The 18,628-nt window shown below is 36.6% G+C and overlaps 1 protein-coding gene across 2 annotated transcripts in view; it reads left to right on the top strand.

The window, feature by feature from the left end:
- Positions 1–18,628, top strand: part of DGKH (diacylglycerol kinase eta) — a 222,269-nt gene that overhangs the window by 162,989 nt on the left and 40,652 nt on the right. For both annotated transcript variants that reach the window (XM_067563173.1, XM_067563172.1), the window contains exons 9-17: positions 176–278; positions 2,104–2,266; positions 4,852–4,960; positions 5,213–5,352; positions 7,847–7,934; positions 10,392–10,477; positions 12,148–12,247; positions 13,119–13,395; positions 14,966–15,094. In XM_067563173.1, coding sequence (XP_067419274.1) covers positions 176–278; positions 2,104–2,266; positions 4,852–4,960; positions 5,213–5,352; positions 7,847–7,934; positions 10,392–10,477; positions 12,148–12,247; positions 13,119–13,395; positions 14,966–15,094 — 1,195 coding nt within the window. The remainder of the gene's footprint in view (positions 1–175; positions 279–2,103; positions 2,267–4,851; positions 4,961–5,212; positions 5,353–7,846; positions 7,935–10,391; positions 10,478–12,147; positions 12,248–13,118; positions 13,396–14,965; positions 15,095–18,628) is intronic.

Below are 18,628 nucleotides of genomic sequence, written 5' to 3'. Positions count from 1 at the left end.
TGATAACTAAACAATCTATGGTTTAATGTTTATATACATTTGAATATACTGCAGTATGGTCTGTTATATATTACCCCATCTCTGAATAATACCTAGCTATGTATCTATTTGAATTTTACCATAAAATCAGATTATATGTTGGGAAATAATTATCCATTTAACATTTTTTCCTTAGGTTCACACTGCCTGTAAAGATCAGTATCCTCGTAAATGTCCACTTGGACAGTGTAAGGTATCCATCATACCTCCAACAGCACTCAACAGCATAGATTCTGATGGTACGTAGTATAATGGGACCATTAGTAGACAATTTACCATTACGGTCGCCCTGAAATTTCTACCTGAAGCATGGCTAAAATCCCTGTGTTTCACAGATAAATGTAGTCTCCAAATTTAGCATAATAACACTTCAGAGGATAATTGAATTTTCCATGTAATTATTTTTTAGAAAAGTACTTACTAGCTTGCAGAGGAGATATTTTTAAATGCCTCCCATTTAAAATTTTTTTGTTTTCTTCGTGTTTCTCTGGGATCCTCCAGCTAAGCAACCAGAGTCCTTGTAAATTTCACACATATACATTCTGACATGGGCCACTTTCGAAAAACACAAAGAACGATTTCTCTAATTCTAAATCACTGTTTTGCGTTATACAAAGATTAGTTTACAGAACTCCTCAGATCCAGCATCTTCTGATGTACTTGAGGGTAAAAAAATATATAATTTCCATTTTCTATCAGAATTTTATTTTGATCAGAAACCCTATATTAGTCATTGAAACAAAAACAGATAACCAGTAAACACAGTGAAAATTGAAAGGGGTTCATTGTGTGTTCAGGTGAAGGAAAGAAGGCAGTTGAGGTTAGGAAAATGAATTGTTGAGTGGACTGTTGAGAAACTAAACTGTTTTATTTCATTGTTTTTTATGGTTTGTGTTGGTGGCATACACAACCCGACTACCTTAACACTAAGTTAGGAACTTTTTTTTTGTATGCAATTAATATAAATGACTGTGAATACTGCAGATGTTCACTTGCTGTTTGAACTTACTGTCTAATGTCTTTGACTGAAGCAGCGAAATTGCTGCTATTTATTATTCATACAAAGAAGATTGCTTTCATTATAAGTGCAATTAAATTGCTTACCACTAAAAAAAATTATTGTTTTAAATTATGCATTAATAGAAAGTGGAATTATATTAAGCTTCTTACACTTTCAAAGTCAATTTTTTTAATTGATCAGAACTGATAAGATTTTTAGCATTCAGATTTGTTTTTAGACAATTAAAAAGAGATAATTACTTTATTCTTGCCTGAAATAAGAGTCAAAACCTGATCACATATGGCCTACTTCAAAGCGGGGCTGAGCATCCATCAGGCCCTCAATGAACGTGATTTTCATGACAACATTGTCCATTAGCCCTGTTTATTAAAGGTCTGACCCAGAGCACATTGAAGACAATTGAAAATCTTGCAATGAGTTCAGTAAACTTTGGATTACACCATAAGGTTGTGGTGTTCTATCCTTCCATTAAAATGCAGTTGTATGAATTCAGTCTGAAATAAAAGTTTTCATGCAAAGTCTCAGTTGGCAGTTATTTAACAATATAGCATTTTGTTGAAATGTATGTGGGGCTTTTTAGATTTGGTGGGAATGGGAATTTTTGTAGATTGGAGGACTCAACTCAAGACTACTGCAGTGTGGTGCAACTTGATAGAAGCTTTAAAATAAAACAATGGTTTATAGCTGAAAATGTATTTGATGTTGTGTTGATGTGTCCTGAAAAAATCTGAAACATTCCATCAAACCAGCTTTTTGCTGTGGAAAATAAAGCTATTTTCTTTTGTATTTTTCTAAATGTAGACAAAAATGTAGTTAAAAACCAGGAAGACAAAAAGCAAAGTAGTCAATTTGAAGTAGGTGGAATTTAACGATGGTATTTGCCTTGATTAAGCTAATATTCAGTTCAGTTTTTGCATAAAGCATAGTATGCTTGCACCCCTTTTGTCCTGTCATCTGTTTTCCTCCCCTTTCTCATGATTTCTCTTGAATATGTTCATATATAAAGGCCTTATTTATTTCATTGTTTCTAACTTTTTTCACAGGATTCTGGAAAGCCACATGCCCGCCATCCTGTGCCAGTCCTCTTTTAGTTTTTGTTAACTCAAAGAGTGGAGACAATCAGGGAGTAAAGTTCCTTCGTCGATTCAAACAGTCGCTAAATCCAGCTCAGGTGTTTGATTTAATGAATGGAGGACCTCATTTAGGGTAATGAACTTTGCAGTCTTGAGCAATCCTTTTCAAAGGGAATTGAATACAACGTGAATCAGTTGTCCCCCTACTGACAGTATTTTTTACAAATCTCTAATATTTGCTTTCCTTTTAACATCTGCAATGGATAAAAACTTTGGAATAAAATATAAAACACCAGTCACCTCTAACTTCATTATCCGTTCTGAGTGCATGTAGGATTTTATTTATTTTAAAAAAAGATTCACTTGAAATTAAAAGTTCATTCAGATTTTTCATAGACTTTTGGCTAGCACCAGCCTGTGGACTCTATGGATACCTCTACACAGCTCGCAGCAGTGAGTTTCCTAAGCCGGAATGACGGACTAGGGTTTGTGGGGCTTGCGCTAGCGCTCTAAAAATAGCTTTGTAGACAGCACTTTGAAATTGTGGCTTGGGCTGGAGCTTGGGTTCTAAAGCCTAGGGAGGGGGCTGGTTTGCCACGGACTGTGTAGACCTACCCACTAAGGCCCTGATTTAAGAAAGCAATTAAGTGTATGCTTAAGTGTTTTCCTGAATCAGAGCATTATACACAGCTGAGAAATTTGCTCTTTTTTGTGTGTATTTTTGACATATGGTTCAGCTACGACTGGCAGTTCCTTATGAATATCTAGATACAGAAATATCTATATGTGTAAATATTTCTTTAATCTCTTAAATTAGTTTTAGAGTTTTGGACAAAAATGGCACTTGAAAATACTACATGTGGTTGGTTAAGTACATTAGCTTTTCACACATGCAGACCTAAATTCAAGTTATAGTTTAGGTCACAAAATGCAAATAAGTTAGTCTGTGAGCTTTACACAGAATTTGTCAACTCTCTTTTTGAGACAAAGACAGGACTGAAACAGCAGAGGTAATGCAAGTTAAGGTTTAAATAGAGATGTAGGAGGGAAACTTGCACAGTGACTGCCATAATGCAAGCTATTTTAATGCTTTCATAAAATACTACACATATATACAGATGTTTGTGACCTAACCCCATTCCACTCAGATTGCTTTGTTATTAAATGTCCTATTCACATCTAGTAACACCGAGTATATTGATTTTAAATTTTTAAAGATGCAGAAGCATGTTTGTATGATAAAAATGTAAAAAGCCTCCAAAAACAAACGAAGTGTGTGAATCTATATTTATATAATCTATACTAATATCTGTAACTCACTTTAAAAAAATCTTCTCCACCTAAAATTTCACATGTTGTCCCTTGCCAGAGAAAAGAGAGGGGAAGGGTCAATTGAATTGGACAAGCCATTTTTGAGATATGAAAGTTTGAAAAATGTATCTACAGTTTTTGAAAAGTCTGGTTTTTGTAGCTCAAACTCACTTTGGTTTAGAAGCTTCACTCAGTACTGAAGTTGGGAGTTGGCAATGGTTCCCAAACTGGGGTCCGTGGCACCTGGTCCATCAGGTGATGCTGATAACTTCTTGTTGGTAGCTATTTGAAAGGCAAAATATGATTCTCTGTACAGTGTACTTCTAGAGGATTATTTCACTTCCTGAGGTGGCAAAAATCAGTTTGGCATCAGCTTTGTGATCCCAAACACTATTGAGATGAGTAACATTGTGGCTTGTATTGAATATACATCTGCCTATTACACAAGATTCAGTATTTTCATTAGAAAATGTTACAAACACTTCAAAAATCTGATATTCTCATTATGTTCTTCTTTTAGAGACATTGCTAAGATGATACATGCTTTGGAAAATAATATGCATAAGAAATACATAACCCTATTTTTATCTTTCAAAGAATTCAGTGTTTTTTTTAGTATTACTCCCTTTATTTTCTTTTAGTTTTTTATTCCTGCTCTCTCTCCTCTTAGATCTCTATTTCTTCATGTTTCTTTCTTTTCTCCTCCTAGTCTCACTTCTCCGTTTGTTCTCTGTCTCCTCTGTCCTCCTTTTTTATCACCCAGGGAGAGTATTGTATTGTGTGTCTTGGCAGAATTTGGAGAACTGAAGGAATTGGAGGCAGTAGAAGCAAGATAGTGTTTGAGGATCTAATTTGAAATATAATCTCTGTGTCTGCCTTTTATTCCCTTGATAACCATGTCATGTATAGTGATTATTTTCCTTTGGTTTAGAAAAGTCACAAATCGGCAAAGGACTGGACCGCCGACCTCACCCCATCCATATTGTGGACCACATCCCACAGTCATTAACCTTTACTGGTGCAAAATTCCCATTGATTGCCATGGGACCTCAAACATCTGACTTTGATTGGCGTTCTCAGAGCATGGACTCTGTGGTTTGGCCCAGTAGTCATACAAATGTTATATTTAAAAAAAAACAAAAACAAAAAAACCCTGAAAACTGCACATGATATCTTAAAGGGAAAATTTTCATTAAAATTCTGCATGTTATTTCCCAGAAAGTGTGGTAGATAGAATATACTGTAACAGACATATATAGACAGTTATATATGGTGTAGCAGTGGGACTTATCGACATCCCTATTATCCTAAAAGCAAGAGCAGGCACTTATGTGCTGTAAACACCTGCATTTTCATTGATTGTCCATTAATGGGTATGCATTCTAACCAGTTGCATTTTCCCTTCAGTTTACGTTTATTTCAGAAGTTTGACAATTTCCGGATTCTTGTATGCGGTGGAGATGGAAGCGTTGGTTGGGTTTTGTCAGAAATTGATAAACTCAGCTTGCACAAACAAGTAAGTATGTGGTTTTTTTTTACTTTTTTACTTTACTAATTAAAACCTGTAGGTCAAATCCTACGGTCCTTATTAAGTTCAAATTTCCCAGTGATTTCAGTGGGAGTGTTGATTAAGTAAGGCCTGCAGAATTTGTCTGTCTGCCTATCGGCAAAGAAAAAAGTAATCCGTTACATAATTAACGTTTGTATTGCTTCATGCATGCAGTTCTTTTATTTGCAATAAAAGATTTGTTCTTTTGCTGTATTTCAGTGTCAGCTAGGAGTGCTTCCTCTTGGTACTGGAAATGATCTTGCCCGTGTCCTTGGTTGGGGAGGGTCATGTGATGATGACACACAACTTCCTCAAATTTTGGAAAAGTTAGAACGAGCCAGCACTAAAATGCTGGACAGGTAAAAAAATATATTTAAGTGTATATGTATATATGTATGTGTCACAAGTTTCAGAAATACCTGCCCAGGTTTCTAATGGCCTAAAACTCTCTTAGAGGCTTAATTTGTTGTTGTTTTTATTGTTTAAACAGCTTAAAAGGTAGCATGTTAACAAAACCTATCGCCAGTTGTGTTCATTTTCTCAGTTTTGTTAAGACATTCTTAGTCCAAAAGCAGTTGCTCTGCCAGTAAGCTTCCTTGTTTTGCACGAGAGCTGCATGCCAGCTGTGTTCATCCACATAGCACAGGAAGATCCTTGAGTTTGAAAGAACAAAATGGCTGTGCTGTCAGTCCAATGAAGACATCATACCTTGTTGTTTATTGACGTGTACAAACACATGCACACGTGTACTGTGTGTATGTATGTGCATGTTATAAAATAATTACACACTATGCCCGTTCCTATCTCTCTCTCAGAAAATCGGGAGTCCTTTTTAATGGGAACTCCTCATCTGATACTTGATCATTTTACAACAGAAAAAGTTATTGTTATTGATCTTTAGTAGTAACTTTAATGTAGGCATTCAGAAACATGCCTAGAACTATTAATAAATCACTTTTTGCGGTTTTAATTAAAAAAACTTGGTGTCACTTTCCCCCATAAATGCCATAGACTGATTCCAAAGTCATTTGCAGCAACTACTTGCTTTCTTTTGCATATTTTGAGGCATGTTAGTTTTAGCAGCTTTATACTGTCAGTGCTATGTAGTATTGTGCTATGCCAGAAAGAAGTTGATGTAAATGAAGATATTTTGTCCCAGAACTGTTCCAGAGTGAAGGGTCAATATATGTGGTTTTGGAACAAATTGATAAATTAAACAGTAATAAATCACCAGGACCAGATGGTATTCACCCAAGAGTTCTGCCGGAACTCAAATGTAAAATTGCAGAACTGCTAACTGTTGTATGTAACTTATTACTTAAATCAGCCTCTGTACCAGATGGCTGGTGGATAGCTAACATAATGCCGTTTTAAAAAAAAAATCTACAGAAGCAATCCTTGCAATTACAGGCCAGTAAATCTAACTTCAGTACCAGACAAATTAAAGCACAATAGTAAAGCACAGAATTATTAGACACACAGATGAACACAATATGTTGAGGAAGAGTCACCGTGGCTTTTATAAAAATAAATCATGCCTCACCAATCATTAGAATTCTTTGAGAGGGGTCAACAAACGTGGACAAGGGTGATATACCCTAGTGTGATACTCAGACTTTCAGAAAGCCTTTGACAAGGTCCCTCACTAAGGCTCTTAAGCAAAGTCAGGAGTCTTGGGATAAGAGGGAAGGTTAAATTGCAGAGAATGGCAACAAAAATTATTAGAGGGTATGCAACAGCTTCCATTTGAGGAGAAATTAAAAAGGACAGGTCAGCTTGGAAAAGAGATGCCTGTGGAGGGATATGAAAGAGGTCTGTAAAATCATAAATGATGTGGAGACAGTGAATATGGAAGAGTTATTTACCCCTTCACATAGCATAAGAACAAGAGATTACCTAATGAAATCAATGGGTAGCAGGTTTAAAACAAACATAAGGAAGCACTTGTTCATACAATACACAGTCAACCTGTGGAACTTATTCCAGGGGCTATTGTGAAGTCCAAAAGTATAAATGAGTTCAAAAAAGAATTATGAGAGTTCATGGAGGAGAAGTCCATCGATGGCTGTTAGCCAAGATGGTCAAGGACACATCCCCATGTTTCTGGTATCCCTAAACCTCTTACTGCTGGATGCTGGAACTGGATAACAAGGATGGATCACACGATAAATTGCCCTGTTCTGTTCATTCCATCTGAAGCATCTGGCATTGGCCACTGTTGGAAGACAGGACATTGGGCTAGATGGACCATTGGTCTGACCCTGTATGGCCGTTCTTATGTTCTTATCTCAAAGTGCTTTAGAAAGGAAGGTAAGTATCATTATTCACCTTTTACAGATGTGGATACTGAGGGACAGAGAGGTATGAAGTGACTTTCCCAAGGTTACACAGTAGAATTTGGGAATACTAGCCAGGTCTCCTGACTTCCAGTCCTGTGTCGTATCCAGTGGACCACACTGCCTGCTATAAATAGCTGATGCATAATGAAAGTTGATGGGAGTTTGTACACAGGAAGTAATTTGGATATCCCAGGTAATACATGTTAAACAATTAAACATGCGTGTGAGGTGACAATAAATTCACATAGCTCAGTGGTCTGATTTCAAGAGATGCTGATAATTCACAACTCCTACTTACTTCCTAATAATGGGAGTTTTGGTTGTTCAATACACTGAGGGTGAAATCCCTTTTGAGGCTGAAAACCTCAGGAAAGACACTTTGTGTGTGATTATTTAGTAACTGGTCACTGAATTTTCTTTTTGTTAACAAGTAGAAGTATTTGTTTTGTGGATGTTCTTAGAAGAATCTGATAATGTGGAAAACTTTAAAAACTGCTGCTTCTATTTCCTTCAGATGGAGTATAATGTCATATGAACTGAAATTACCATCAAAGTCTTCTATTCTTCCAGTTACTCCAGAAGAGGAATCTGAGGAATGTCAGGTGGGGCTTTATTTTGCATACATTTACTGGTTGAGTGATAACACTGAAAAGATAATGAAAACAGTTATAAGAAAAAGTGGTACAGGAAATAAAAAGTCTGTTCAATTGCACTTTAAGTCAGATCTAGTTCGTGTCATATGTATTTAATATAATAAGATTTCCAGTTCTTGGTTAAAAGGTTTCATATTATTTTTCCAAAAAAGAGTGAGGTGAGTGGTCATTAGAGCGATCAGAAAGAACTCACATAAGAATTAAACAATTTTTTTTAAAAAGAAAAACATTTACTAGTTCATCTTGAATTTGGGGGAAAATGAAATGTGAGGTTTTTGGAGAGGAATTTGCTTTCTTGCCAAGAAAAAAAAGCATCTTGGACTTGTGCTGAAAATGCCTTATAGGACTTCATGTTCCCCCATCCCTTTTTTGTCCTTTCAGAAGTCTCCTAATCATTGCTGGATTGGTGGAATATCCTAATACAGCTTTCAAACTAGCTGCCTACCTTATTTCCATTGTAGCATCAGTCTGGGGTGGGAAAAGTGTTGTGATTAAATTCATGTGGCATAAAAACGTAGTTGTGGCTGAAAATGGCAAAGTGTCTCCCTCCTGCATGATTTCATGCAGCTATCATTCTTAACTTGAGAATACTTGAGAAGCAGATAGTGGGTTCCTGATTAATTTAATTGTTTAAGCATTATCAAATCTGTTTGGATAGTCAGGAGTTAATAAACTCTGGGAGTTCATTAGATAAGAGATTCAGAGAGGTTGGGGTTCGAACAGCTGAAATTCTACGATCCTTTACCACACAACTCAGTCCCCAGTGGATGTATGTCAGTAATGCACTGCAGAGACTATGTATTCTTATATCATTTTGTAAGACTGTCAGTGCCTTCAAATACATCTTCATTTTCTCGAGTTAAAAAAAAGAAAACATACAGAATGTTCTTCCAGTTAATTCTTTGTATGAACTTATTAAACTTAGTTCCAATAAAAGCTAAAGGAACTAGTTGTATAATACCCGTAATCTTAGTATTTAGAGAATAGGTACCATAGGCCGTTTTGCTAATTGTAATTATTCTGAATTATAAAGGATCATTTTCTTTGGGGCACCTTGAATTCCCCCTTTCCCCCCCATATATTAATATTTTCTGCATGGTTTAGTTTGGGTTTAACTGAATTTAAAGTATTTAAAACGATAGAGATTAATAGACTAATCTTACATTACGTGTTGTACCACATTGCAGCATTGATTTAAAAGAGTAGATATTGACACACTCTTTCATTTTCATTATAGCCATTTCACTTGGGCCACGCTGGGAGCTCAGACATCAGTGTTTGTGTTTCCACGCTACATTTTATTTTCTCTTTAAAATTAAAGATGCTTTAATATCAGAGCTCTGGAGCTAAGGTGAATGGATAAAGGAAAGGAAGAAATTATATTTCTACTTATTCCGTGTCAAGAATGGAAACCCAAGTAACTAATGGATTTTAGATGTCTTTAATAGAAGCACAAAGTACTCTGTTTAAACCTCAAGAGCATACAATTATTTTGAAGCAGAACTAAGGGCTAGGTTCATGCTTGTTGTGAACTGCCCATTTTTAGGGACAGTGTGGAGCTGCAGCACCCTACAAAGGGTGTTAGGAGGCAGAATGGCTCCCTAGTGCACAGAGAAAAATCATACACTATTGAGGTGTAGCTTGCTGCTCCTATATGCTGGGGCAGGGTGACATCTATGGACCTGGTCCCATTCCATGATGCCTCCCAGCTCCTTACACCCTGCTTGAGCGCAGGGCATGCTGTTCTATGTGATCCTTACACAGACTGTGCAAGCAGCTGGTAGGGGAGGTCTCTGTGCCCTTCCCCCCATGCATCTAGATAAAGGCCAAGCAGCGTCTTGTGCCAAGTGGTTTATTCACTAAGGGCCAGGCTTTAATAATATAATACCAGTTTAGTAGCCTATATTCAACAGCTCACGCTATTGACTTCAGTGGGACAACTTGTGGAATGAGGTATTATTCAATATTAAAAAGGATTTCAGAAGCTGGCCCTAGGACTGTGATTTATTCACAATCCATTGATTTAGTTGCAGGGTATCCTTTACTTTTCTCTGGAAAAAAGATTCTGACGCTATAGATCTAAAATCTGTTCAAACCATCATCTGGAAAAATATGACGCTATGGAGAGTGATAACATTAAGGAAGCCTTTAATTGGATTTTTAGCATAGAAATAACTATCGCTTATTTTTTTTAAATCCAGAAAAGAGAACTCTAATTCATGGTCTCACAGTCACTGTGATTTTGAAGATTAAAAATGCAGTTAAGGGGAGGCATCCAACCTTTCTGCACTAGGTATAGATCTAATATGTTAGAAGTAATCCCACATATCTATGAAGATAATTACCACTTTGTATTAAATGCTAACAATGGTAGAATGTGAAGACTCATTTTTGTTGCATTTTCAGATATCTGCTTATGAGGATTCAGTTGCTGCTCATCTCACAAAAATCCTCAGTTCTGATCAGCACTCAGTTGTCATATCATCTGCCAAGTGAGTTGATGAGTTTGATTTATAGTATGTTGGATAAATCCCTGCATACCATCTTCATATATGAACATTATAACCTTTCCTGTAAGCTCAAATTCCTTCTGACTCTTGATCAGCTAGTGTAACCTAACAATATCCTGATTTATATATTATAAAGTACAGTTGATTTCTTTTTATAATTATGTTGTATTGTACAATTATATTGAATGTTTTAATTTAATGTAAACAAATCAATCTCCCCAAAATGTTAAAGATCATATAATGCAAAAATCATTTAGTTAATTAATAAAATGTAACATCAAATCAATACAAGATTAGAAAATAAAAATCCAGTTTATTGAGTTAAAATGTATGCCATATTGTTACTTCTGCATGTAAGAAATCTAGTTTACTTACAGGGTTTTTTTGTTTATATCCAATCCATTAGAAGCGCACACATAACTAATGTGGAAGTAGGAGTCTTCAGCTGTACGGCAGAGTTCTATATCAAATCATTGCATGTAGGCTCAAGCCACAGAATTTTGATTCCAAATTTGAACACCTCTGTATATGAGGCCTCATCTCTCTAGAAATCATGAATCCCATATGAAATCATAGTCTTCCATTTTATCTTCCTTGGAAAAGAGATCTTTTATTTTGGCAGTGGGCATTAGACTGCCGATAGAGCCAAAATTGTACGCAACTGTCATTGCAGTTCTTTTCCATCTAAAAAAGCAGGTTCTTGCAATGCAGTTTATATCAGCACGATCTACCTATTGCACCTTTAAAATGTACCTGCACCATAACGCTGGATTTTAATTGTAGTCTGTCTCTTTTTAAGTTCCACCATTTATTCATTGCAAATTGAAACTAAAGACAATTAACAATAGTAGGTGTTCATTCAAGCCCCAACAAATACATTTGCTCTGCATCTGCAGAGTAGGTAACAAGGGTCAAATTCTGCTGTCATTTATACTAGTGAAAGCTGACTGACATCATTGTCATTTGGACAGGTATATCTCAGGGTAGAATGTGTCTCGAAAGCTTCTATTCTGCATTGAGAACTCTGTAGATGGACCCATGAACCCATATAGAGTCTCCCTGAAGTCTGCATGAGTGCAAGGGTCTACCTACATGGAGTGATTTGCAGATTGTGGCCTAAGTCAAGAGAGGCAGCAAAAGTGTTATCAACTGTGCTGATAGGATTGATACTGATAATGGAAGGTACGCAAACAAGGCAATAAACAAAAATGGCCATGTTAATTTCATCTCACTTAGACATAAAAGGAAAAATAGAGCGGTGGGGGGAGGAGGGGAAGGATACCAAAGTGTACCAAAGGACATTGGAGCATTAAAAAGAAAAATATAAAATCTACTTTTAAAAATTATTTGGTGGTGTCCCCTTTCCAACCAAAATGGTCTACAAAAGAATACACTGTAGACTAATGGGCTATCATTTTATTGGTTCATCCACTTCCACATGTGACGTGTGTGATTTTAAAACTCTTGCTATAACCTTTTTCTGCTATTCTTCTGAAGAAAAAAAAAGCATGGGAATTCTCTTTGAGTATGGTGGAATTTTAGTAAGAAAGCAAAAATATGTTAGTAATTAAAACAAAATACAGCCAATAATTAATATAAAAAAATACATGCAGTTTATTACTTTTTATTTTACCTTCTTTTTTTATCCAAAGGATATTATGTGAAACCGTAAAGGACTTTGTAGCCAAAATAGGGAAGACCTATGAAAAAACAATGGAAAATGCAGAAGAATCTGATGCCATGGCCATTAAAGTAAGAACTTTACGTAACATGATTTTTTCCAGCTAATGTTAGGTTTTTAAAATTTAATTAAACTTAATAGTTTAGGGAACTTGGTATTCTAATTCAAAAGAAGTTCAGGAGACCAGACCCTGATCCCAGGGAGGTCAATGGCTATAAGTTGCTTTTCTTTCCATGAGAGAGACCAACTTTACACTATAAATCATCTAAATTTACCAAAGATTACTTTTTTCCTTCCCATTCCACAAAATAAAAATAAGACAATGAGACTTAACACTATTGAAAAGCTTATCAATTGAAAAAATATGTATTTGCTTTTCAGTTAGTAAAATGTGTGTATCCTAGGCATGTATTGGGAAAGTGAGTAAAGTTACAACCACGGACAAATGGTTACAACCACAGACATTCGCAGAAATATGCTGCTATAGGAATTGACTTCTCTGAAAAAGAGAGAAAATTAATTGCAATAAAACAATGTGATTGTGAAGAGAAAATAAACAGCTGGAGGAAGAGGGGGGGACAATAGTACATATAGTGGGCCAGGCTAAAATCACAGACCCATGACCTAGAGTGGGTAAGGAAATTAAGAGTCTGGTTTGAGAGAAAAAAGAAGAAAAAGAGTATTCACTCTATTGACCGTGTTATTGTACAGTGATGCCTTTGTGCTTCAGTCTCTTATATTATTTCTTCACTGTATGCTTAAGCAAAATAGAAAACTCTTCATTGTTTAGTGAAAAATACAAAAAATATTCTGCACCAGACAGATCATTACCTCAGCTAAGACTTTTAGATCCCCACACTACAATCTGGTAGTTAACTTTTGAACTGACACTCACTTAAGTGATTTTTTTTTTCTTTTTGTTTGTATGTGTAACTTTGTTAGTGTTCAGAATTAAATGAGAAGCTAGACCTATTGCTCCAGGCTCTTCATACCGAAGCCCAGGCTACTCCCATCCTACCACGGATCACTCCCCCCATTGTAGAGGAAGAAGTTGAGGAGTTTTCAAGTGAAGAATCCTTGTCTGAAAGCAAGGAACAGTTAACAGAGAACATTGCAAAGTCTTCCACTCAGAAAATCTTCAAACCGAGAGAACAGTTAATGCTGCGGGCAAACAGTTTAAAGAAGGCAGTGAGGCAAATCATTGAACAAGCAGAAAAAGGTGCACATCAGCAAGGGTTTACTTGTTAACCATAGAGTGACACTATTTCTGCTAGCATAAAGTTCCATTGTTAAAACTTGATTCCCATATTCTTACATAAAGTCAATAGATGGTTGTTATAAGCTATGTGGCAAAACATGCCATGGGTTGAAATACTGCCTATCCTGTGTATCTATTTCTCTGTATCTTTATACCATATTTATCCCTGTGCTATCTGATGGACAAGATGGAGTCCTTAACATGACATTTGTTTGCCGCCAAAGGGAGTAGCTAACAGAGATGTAGTACTCAACAATGTATGAAGTTCCTACCAAGTACCGCTTCATTTGCTCCTTTTGTCATGTTGGTCTGAATTCCTGAGAAGATTACAAGCACATATGCTTTGGCTTTGTTTTTTTATATTTACAGAAATAAATGGCTTTTTTTTTTACTTGAAACTTAAAAAGCAGTTTTAGTGCCAGTTACTGAATGTATTTTCTAATAGAAAAGTCACATGGGGCAATTTAGCTTACAGGATTATATTTCTTTAAAAATGATTAAATTAAATGCAAAAATTGGGTCAAAGTCACAATAAGATTGCATAGTTGATCACCAGAAATCAGGGACCTGCTTCTCCAGGTGCTACATATGTGCAGCTTCCATTGGAGTCAGTAGGTGTAGCTTGTGTGAAGCAGCTGGGGAACGAAGCTCCTTAATGCTAAGTTTTGGTTCCAACAGCCATGTTAATTAACCTGTGTTGTGCATATATAGTATTTTCTGTTCCTGTTTTTCTGATAAAATGTGTAGCTTCATAGGTTGTATATCATCAAATTCTTACCACCAAATGGACAGGATGTGAAACATGTCTGAATGTTCTCTTCAGGTTCCTCATAGTATGGTAGGCTACATTATAGAAATGTAATTCAGTCAGTCATTTATTCAAAAGTAAAAGAGAAAACTCTTGTATACAAAATTAGTCAGTTTTACAAAAATGGACGTGTAGCTATGCACCTAATCTGCACTGAGTCTCACAATTACTGTGGGTATTTGTGAATGCTGGTGGCCAGTTATAAATAACTAGCCTTTACCATGCTCAGACACTATACTAGGATTGCACACACAACTGCTTGCACAAATTAAGTACATGGTTGTGTGCATGTAATTTTGAAAAATTAGACCCAAAACACATTCTCAGAAAATACAATGATATGAGAAAATTTGACCCAACTATATAGCATGTAACTGGGATACATGGGATTTCTGATGTAAAATGTTTTGTTTACTTTTGTAATCCTGGTTCTTCAAAAAGAAAAGTGCTGAAAATTGTCAGCAAGAAGCTTTGCCAAACCACCATAGAGCTCCATCTTTTAAAGTAATATTATTGATACGGTGGTGAATCACTTCTCAGTGTAGTTTTTCTATATTCTATTATTTAGCAGAGGATTGTTAAACTCCTCTTGAACTAATTAGGCAGAACAGTCCTTTTCTTAATATCTGTGCTATACAAGTAGGATGTTAATTTTCTACAGAAGCTGTACATATGCATATTTCCTCTGAAGAAATTTTAACTATTTTTATTCCTGCTCTGCAGTTGTGGATGAACAGAATGCTCATACTGAAGAACAAGTGAACCAGTCACCTATAGAATATAGTAAGGAACTGGATGAATCCAAAGAGGAAGAAAAAGAGGAAGATACAAAGGAATATGAATCTCAGACAAGTAAGTAAACTTATTTAAGTACAATTATTTAAAACTCTGTAGATTATTACTTTTATTATGAAGCTAAAATAGTGGCTTTGTAGTTAAACTGGTTAGACAGTTTCCATTATTAGCCTGATTTTGATGCACATGCACATATATACTCTCCACTTTTTGGGAAGAAAATCTTCTTTCTGAGTAAACTGTCCTGTGTATCTCTCGCTTGCAGCCACCTTGAACCTCACCTGCTATTGTAGTGGATCTTGAAACAGGTGTGTGGCCTGAAAGTGGGACTTAGGCTATGTCTATACTGACAGCGGCACAGTTGGCACCGCCGGATCGATTCACTGGGATCGACTGAGCGGAAGTGGAGACCCGCTCAATCAACCCGGAAATCGATGCTGCTAATTCACCCCCACCAGGAAGAGTGACATTGCATCGATGGGAGGGCATTTCCCTTAGGCGCAGCAAAGTGAAGATGCTGCGGTATATAGAAGTTAGAAAGTCGATGGGAGATATGCAAGCTACTTTACATAGCTTGCGTATCTCCTGTTGACTGCCGCCGAATTTCGTGGCGAGGGTAGACATAGTCACTGTGCTGTAAGCTTTGAGTGTTGTTTTTGCAACGCTTATAAATTTTTTGAGACATCCTATGGTTCTGTTGTTTCGACACCTTCTTGATAAACAGCAGAGTGCGGCCTTCCTGTGTATAATATAGGTTGAAAAGATCAGTGAGAGTTTATATTGTGAGACAGTTGAAGATCATATGTTAGAATTTGTGTTCTCAACAGGTCAGGTTTTAGTTTTCAGATGGAAACTTCTGATCGCTTTTAATCCATAGAAGGGAGGTGGGTGAGTTTAATTTGATGTTGGAACCTTAATTGTTAATATCTTGAATTGCTGGCATTTTTTTCAACTATAGCATTCTGCTAATGCTACTTAATGCATTCGCAGCCTTGTCTTGTTTTTTTCTGTGTGGGTATCTTTCCAAATCTTTGTTTTTCTATGTGGTATTGGGCTGACGACATGCTAAGAATCCAGAATGTGCTCTTTGGAGTCTGGGCCATATTAATCTACTTTGATATTCTTACGAGGACATCATAATTATATAACAGGAACCTGATTTTATGTGGTACTCTTGTATTGTTGTTAACATATTTTAAAGAAGGAACCAAACTTTACTGAAATTGCACTAATAACAATAAGTGTATACTCTCCAGAGAGGCCAGTGTTTTGAAGGATCGAATGAGCATAGAGACTGAATTTGTTCCATGTAGGTGGTTCTTTTTAAATCAGGCTTAGAGCACAAAGAAAGGCTGCTGTGGGAAGCTTTTGTTCCTTCTGCCTGTGTTGAGCTTCTTCTAGGAGGATTTCAGACTCTAAAGCTGGGATTTTTTATGAATATTAAATTTAAATTTTAAATATAATAATTAAACTTAGAATTTTATTTTACTTTTATTATTTATTAATTGATTATTCGTGGTTAGGAATTACCTTTAGAATGGGCTTGTACCCTGTGTTGGAGTTCTCTATTGCAATACATGAACAGAAATGGGCTAAGTTGAATTATTTGGCGGTGGACAGGCCAAAACAGTCAGTTATGTTAGAAAAAAATAATGTTTTCATTAATTTCTCTAAGTCTCTGCTTTACATACAAAAACTTGTGTTGAATTTGTACTTCCACAGATTCTACTCTTAAAATAATGGAGGGTTGTATATCAGAACCACAGTGTTAAAAAATGATGCAGATCTTTATTTAAAGCAGTGCGTGCAGAGTTGAATATCTTAGTTATTTCATTTTTCACTGTGAAAAGAGAGAGAGCAAGCTTAATGAAGTTTTGTGGTAGTTTGTATTTGCTGATTTCGTGGCCAGTAAAGATTCCAGTCAATTAGGAATGGCTAGCAAAACTGAACTTGTTTGTGCATCAAATAACCATTGCTTCCTACAGCAATACTAGTATACTTATTAGGCAATTGTATTATTATTCATACATCTAAAATGTGTGGAGTGGAGTACATATTAATATTGTCAGTGGGAGATGGGTGTTTCGGGAGAAACCAGGAAACATTAATTCAATTACTTACAATGAAGCATCAATTTTACTCATTAGGGCTGTGTTAGTTTTTATCAGAGCATGAACAGCAAAAGTTTATTTTTATTGCAGTTTATCCCCATGACTCTCATCTGTCAAATAAAGAGCAGCTGTTGTACTGATTTTTCTTTTAATGCAACTGCTTTGTTTCTGAGTACTGGGAAAACAGATTGTAAGAACAGCACTGTGAATTTTTAGCAGCATTCTGCAGAGTGAAAGATAATTGTATTCTGAGTATTATTTTTTAATCTTCTGAGATTCTCCCTCAGTCACTTGATGAAAGTAATATTTTCCATGCATTAATTAGGTTAGTCTAAATAGGTAATAATGTTTAATTAGATAAAATTTGAATATCATTTTCCATCTGTATTTCTGTTAGCTCCTTAACACTAAGAATGGGGTTTTGTTATGCACATGAGAATCATGTATTTGTGTTGATATTATGTCCTCCAACATCATCTCCTTATAGTTGCTATAGTTAATTAGTGAATTCTTAGAGTTTAAGGTCAGAAGGGAGGATTAAATCACCTAGTCTGACTTCCTATATCTCCCAGGCTGTAGATCCTCACCCAGTTACCCCGTTGAGCCTAATAACTTGAGTTTGACTCAAGTATAACTTCCAGAAAGATATCTAGCCCTAATTTGGAAGGATGCTGGAGATTCCATCACTTAACTTTTTTTTCTAATGGTTAATCGCCATCACTATTAAAAAAAATTATGCTTTATTTCTAATCTGAGTTTGTCTGGCTTTCAATTCCAGCCATTGATTTTTGTTAAGACTTTCTCTGCTAGTTTAAAGAGACCTTTGGTACCTTGTGCTTTCTCCATATGAAGGTATTTACACATCGTAATAATCTTACCTCTCAGTCTTTGTTTGATGAGCTAAACAGATTGATAGAGCCCTGCTCTGATACACAAATGTGGATCCGCATCCGATCTGCATCTGCCCTGATCAGCTTACTTCTGACCGCCATCCGCAGTCTAGGTCATCCGCATCCACACTACCCACAGCTCTGGGGCCTCAAATCAGCTGTTTGGAGGTCAGCCCTGCTGTAGCCTTCACCACTGATCAGCTGTTCAGGGGCCAGCCCCTCCAGGCAGCTGCCCAACAGTGGATCAGCAGCAGATAGAGGAGCCCCACTGAACAGCTGATTGATTGGTGGCCCGCAGGGGAACCCCGCTGAAGAGTTGATCGGCAGGGATCCCCGGCTGGTCGCCGATCAATTAGCTGTTCTGTGGGCTCCCCTGTGGGCCACCGATCAATCAGCTGTTCCACGGTGTTCCCCTCCTGAGCCGCAGGAGAGTCCAGCCGAACAGCTGATTGGTGGCCCGCAGGGGAGCTCCCTGTAACTGCTGATCAGAAGCCAGCTGCCCCCCATCTCAAAGGTGGAGAAGCAACCTCAAAGGCTATGAGCTGCAGATAGCTGCTTCCCCACCTTTGAGATCCCCATCTGAGCCACCA

The sequence above is a fragment of the Emydura macquarii genome, unplaced genomic scaffold (assembly GCF_026122565.2).
Source record: "Emydura macquarii macquarii isolate MOO-44397 ecotype Brisbane River unplaced genomic scaffold, CSIRO-AGI_Emac_v2 contig_2473, whole genome shotgun sequence".
NCBI classification, from domain to species: Eukaryota; Metazoa; Chordata; order Testudines; family Chelidae; genus Emydura; species Emydura macquarii.
The sequence above is the reverse complement of the archived record's forward strand: the minus strand, read 5'-3'. Positions and strand labels throughout refer to the sequence as shown.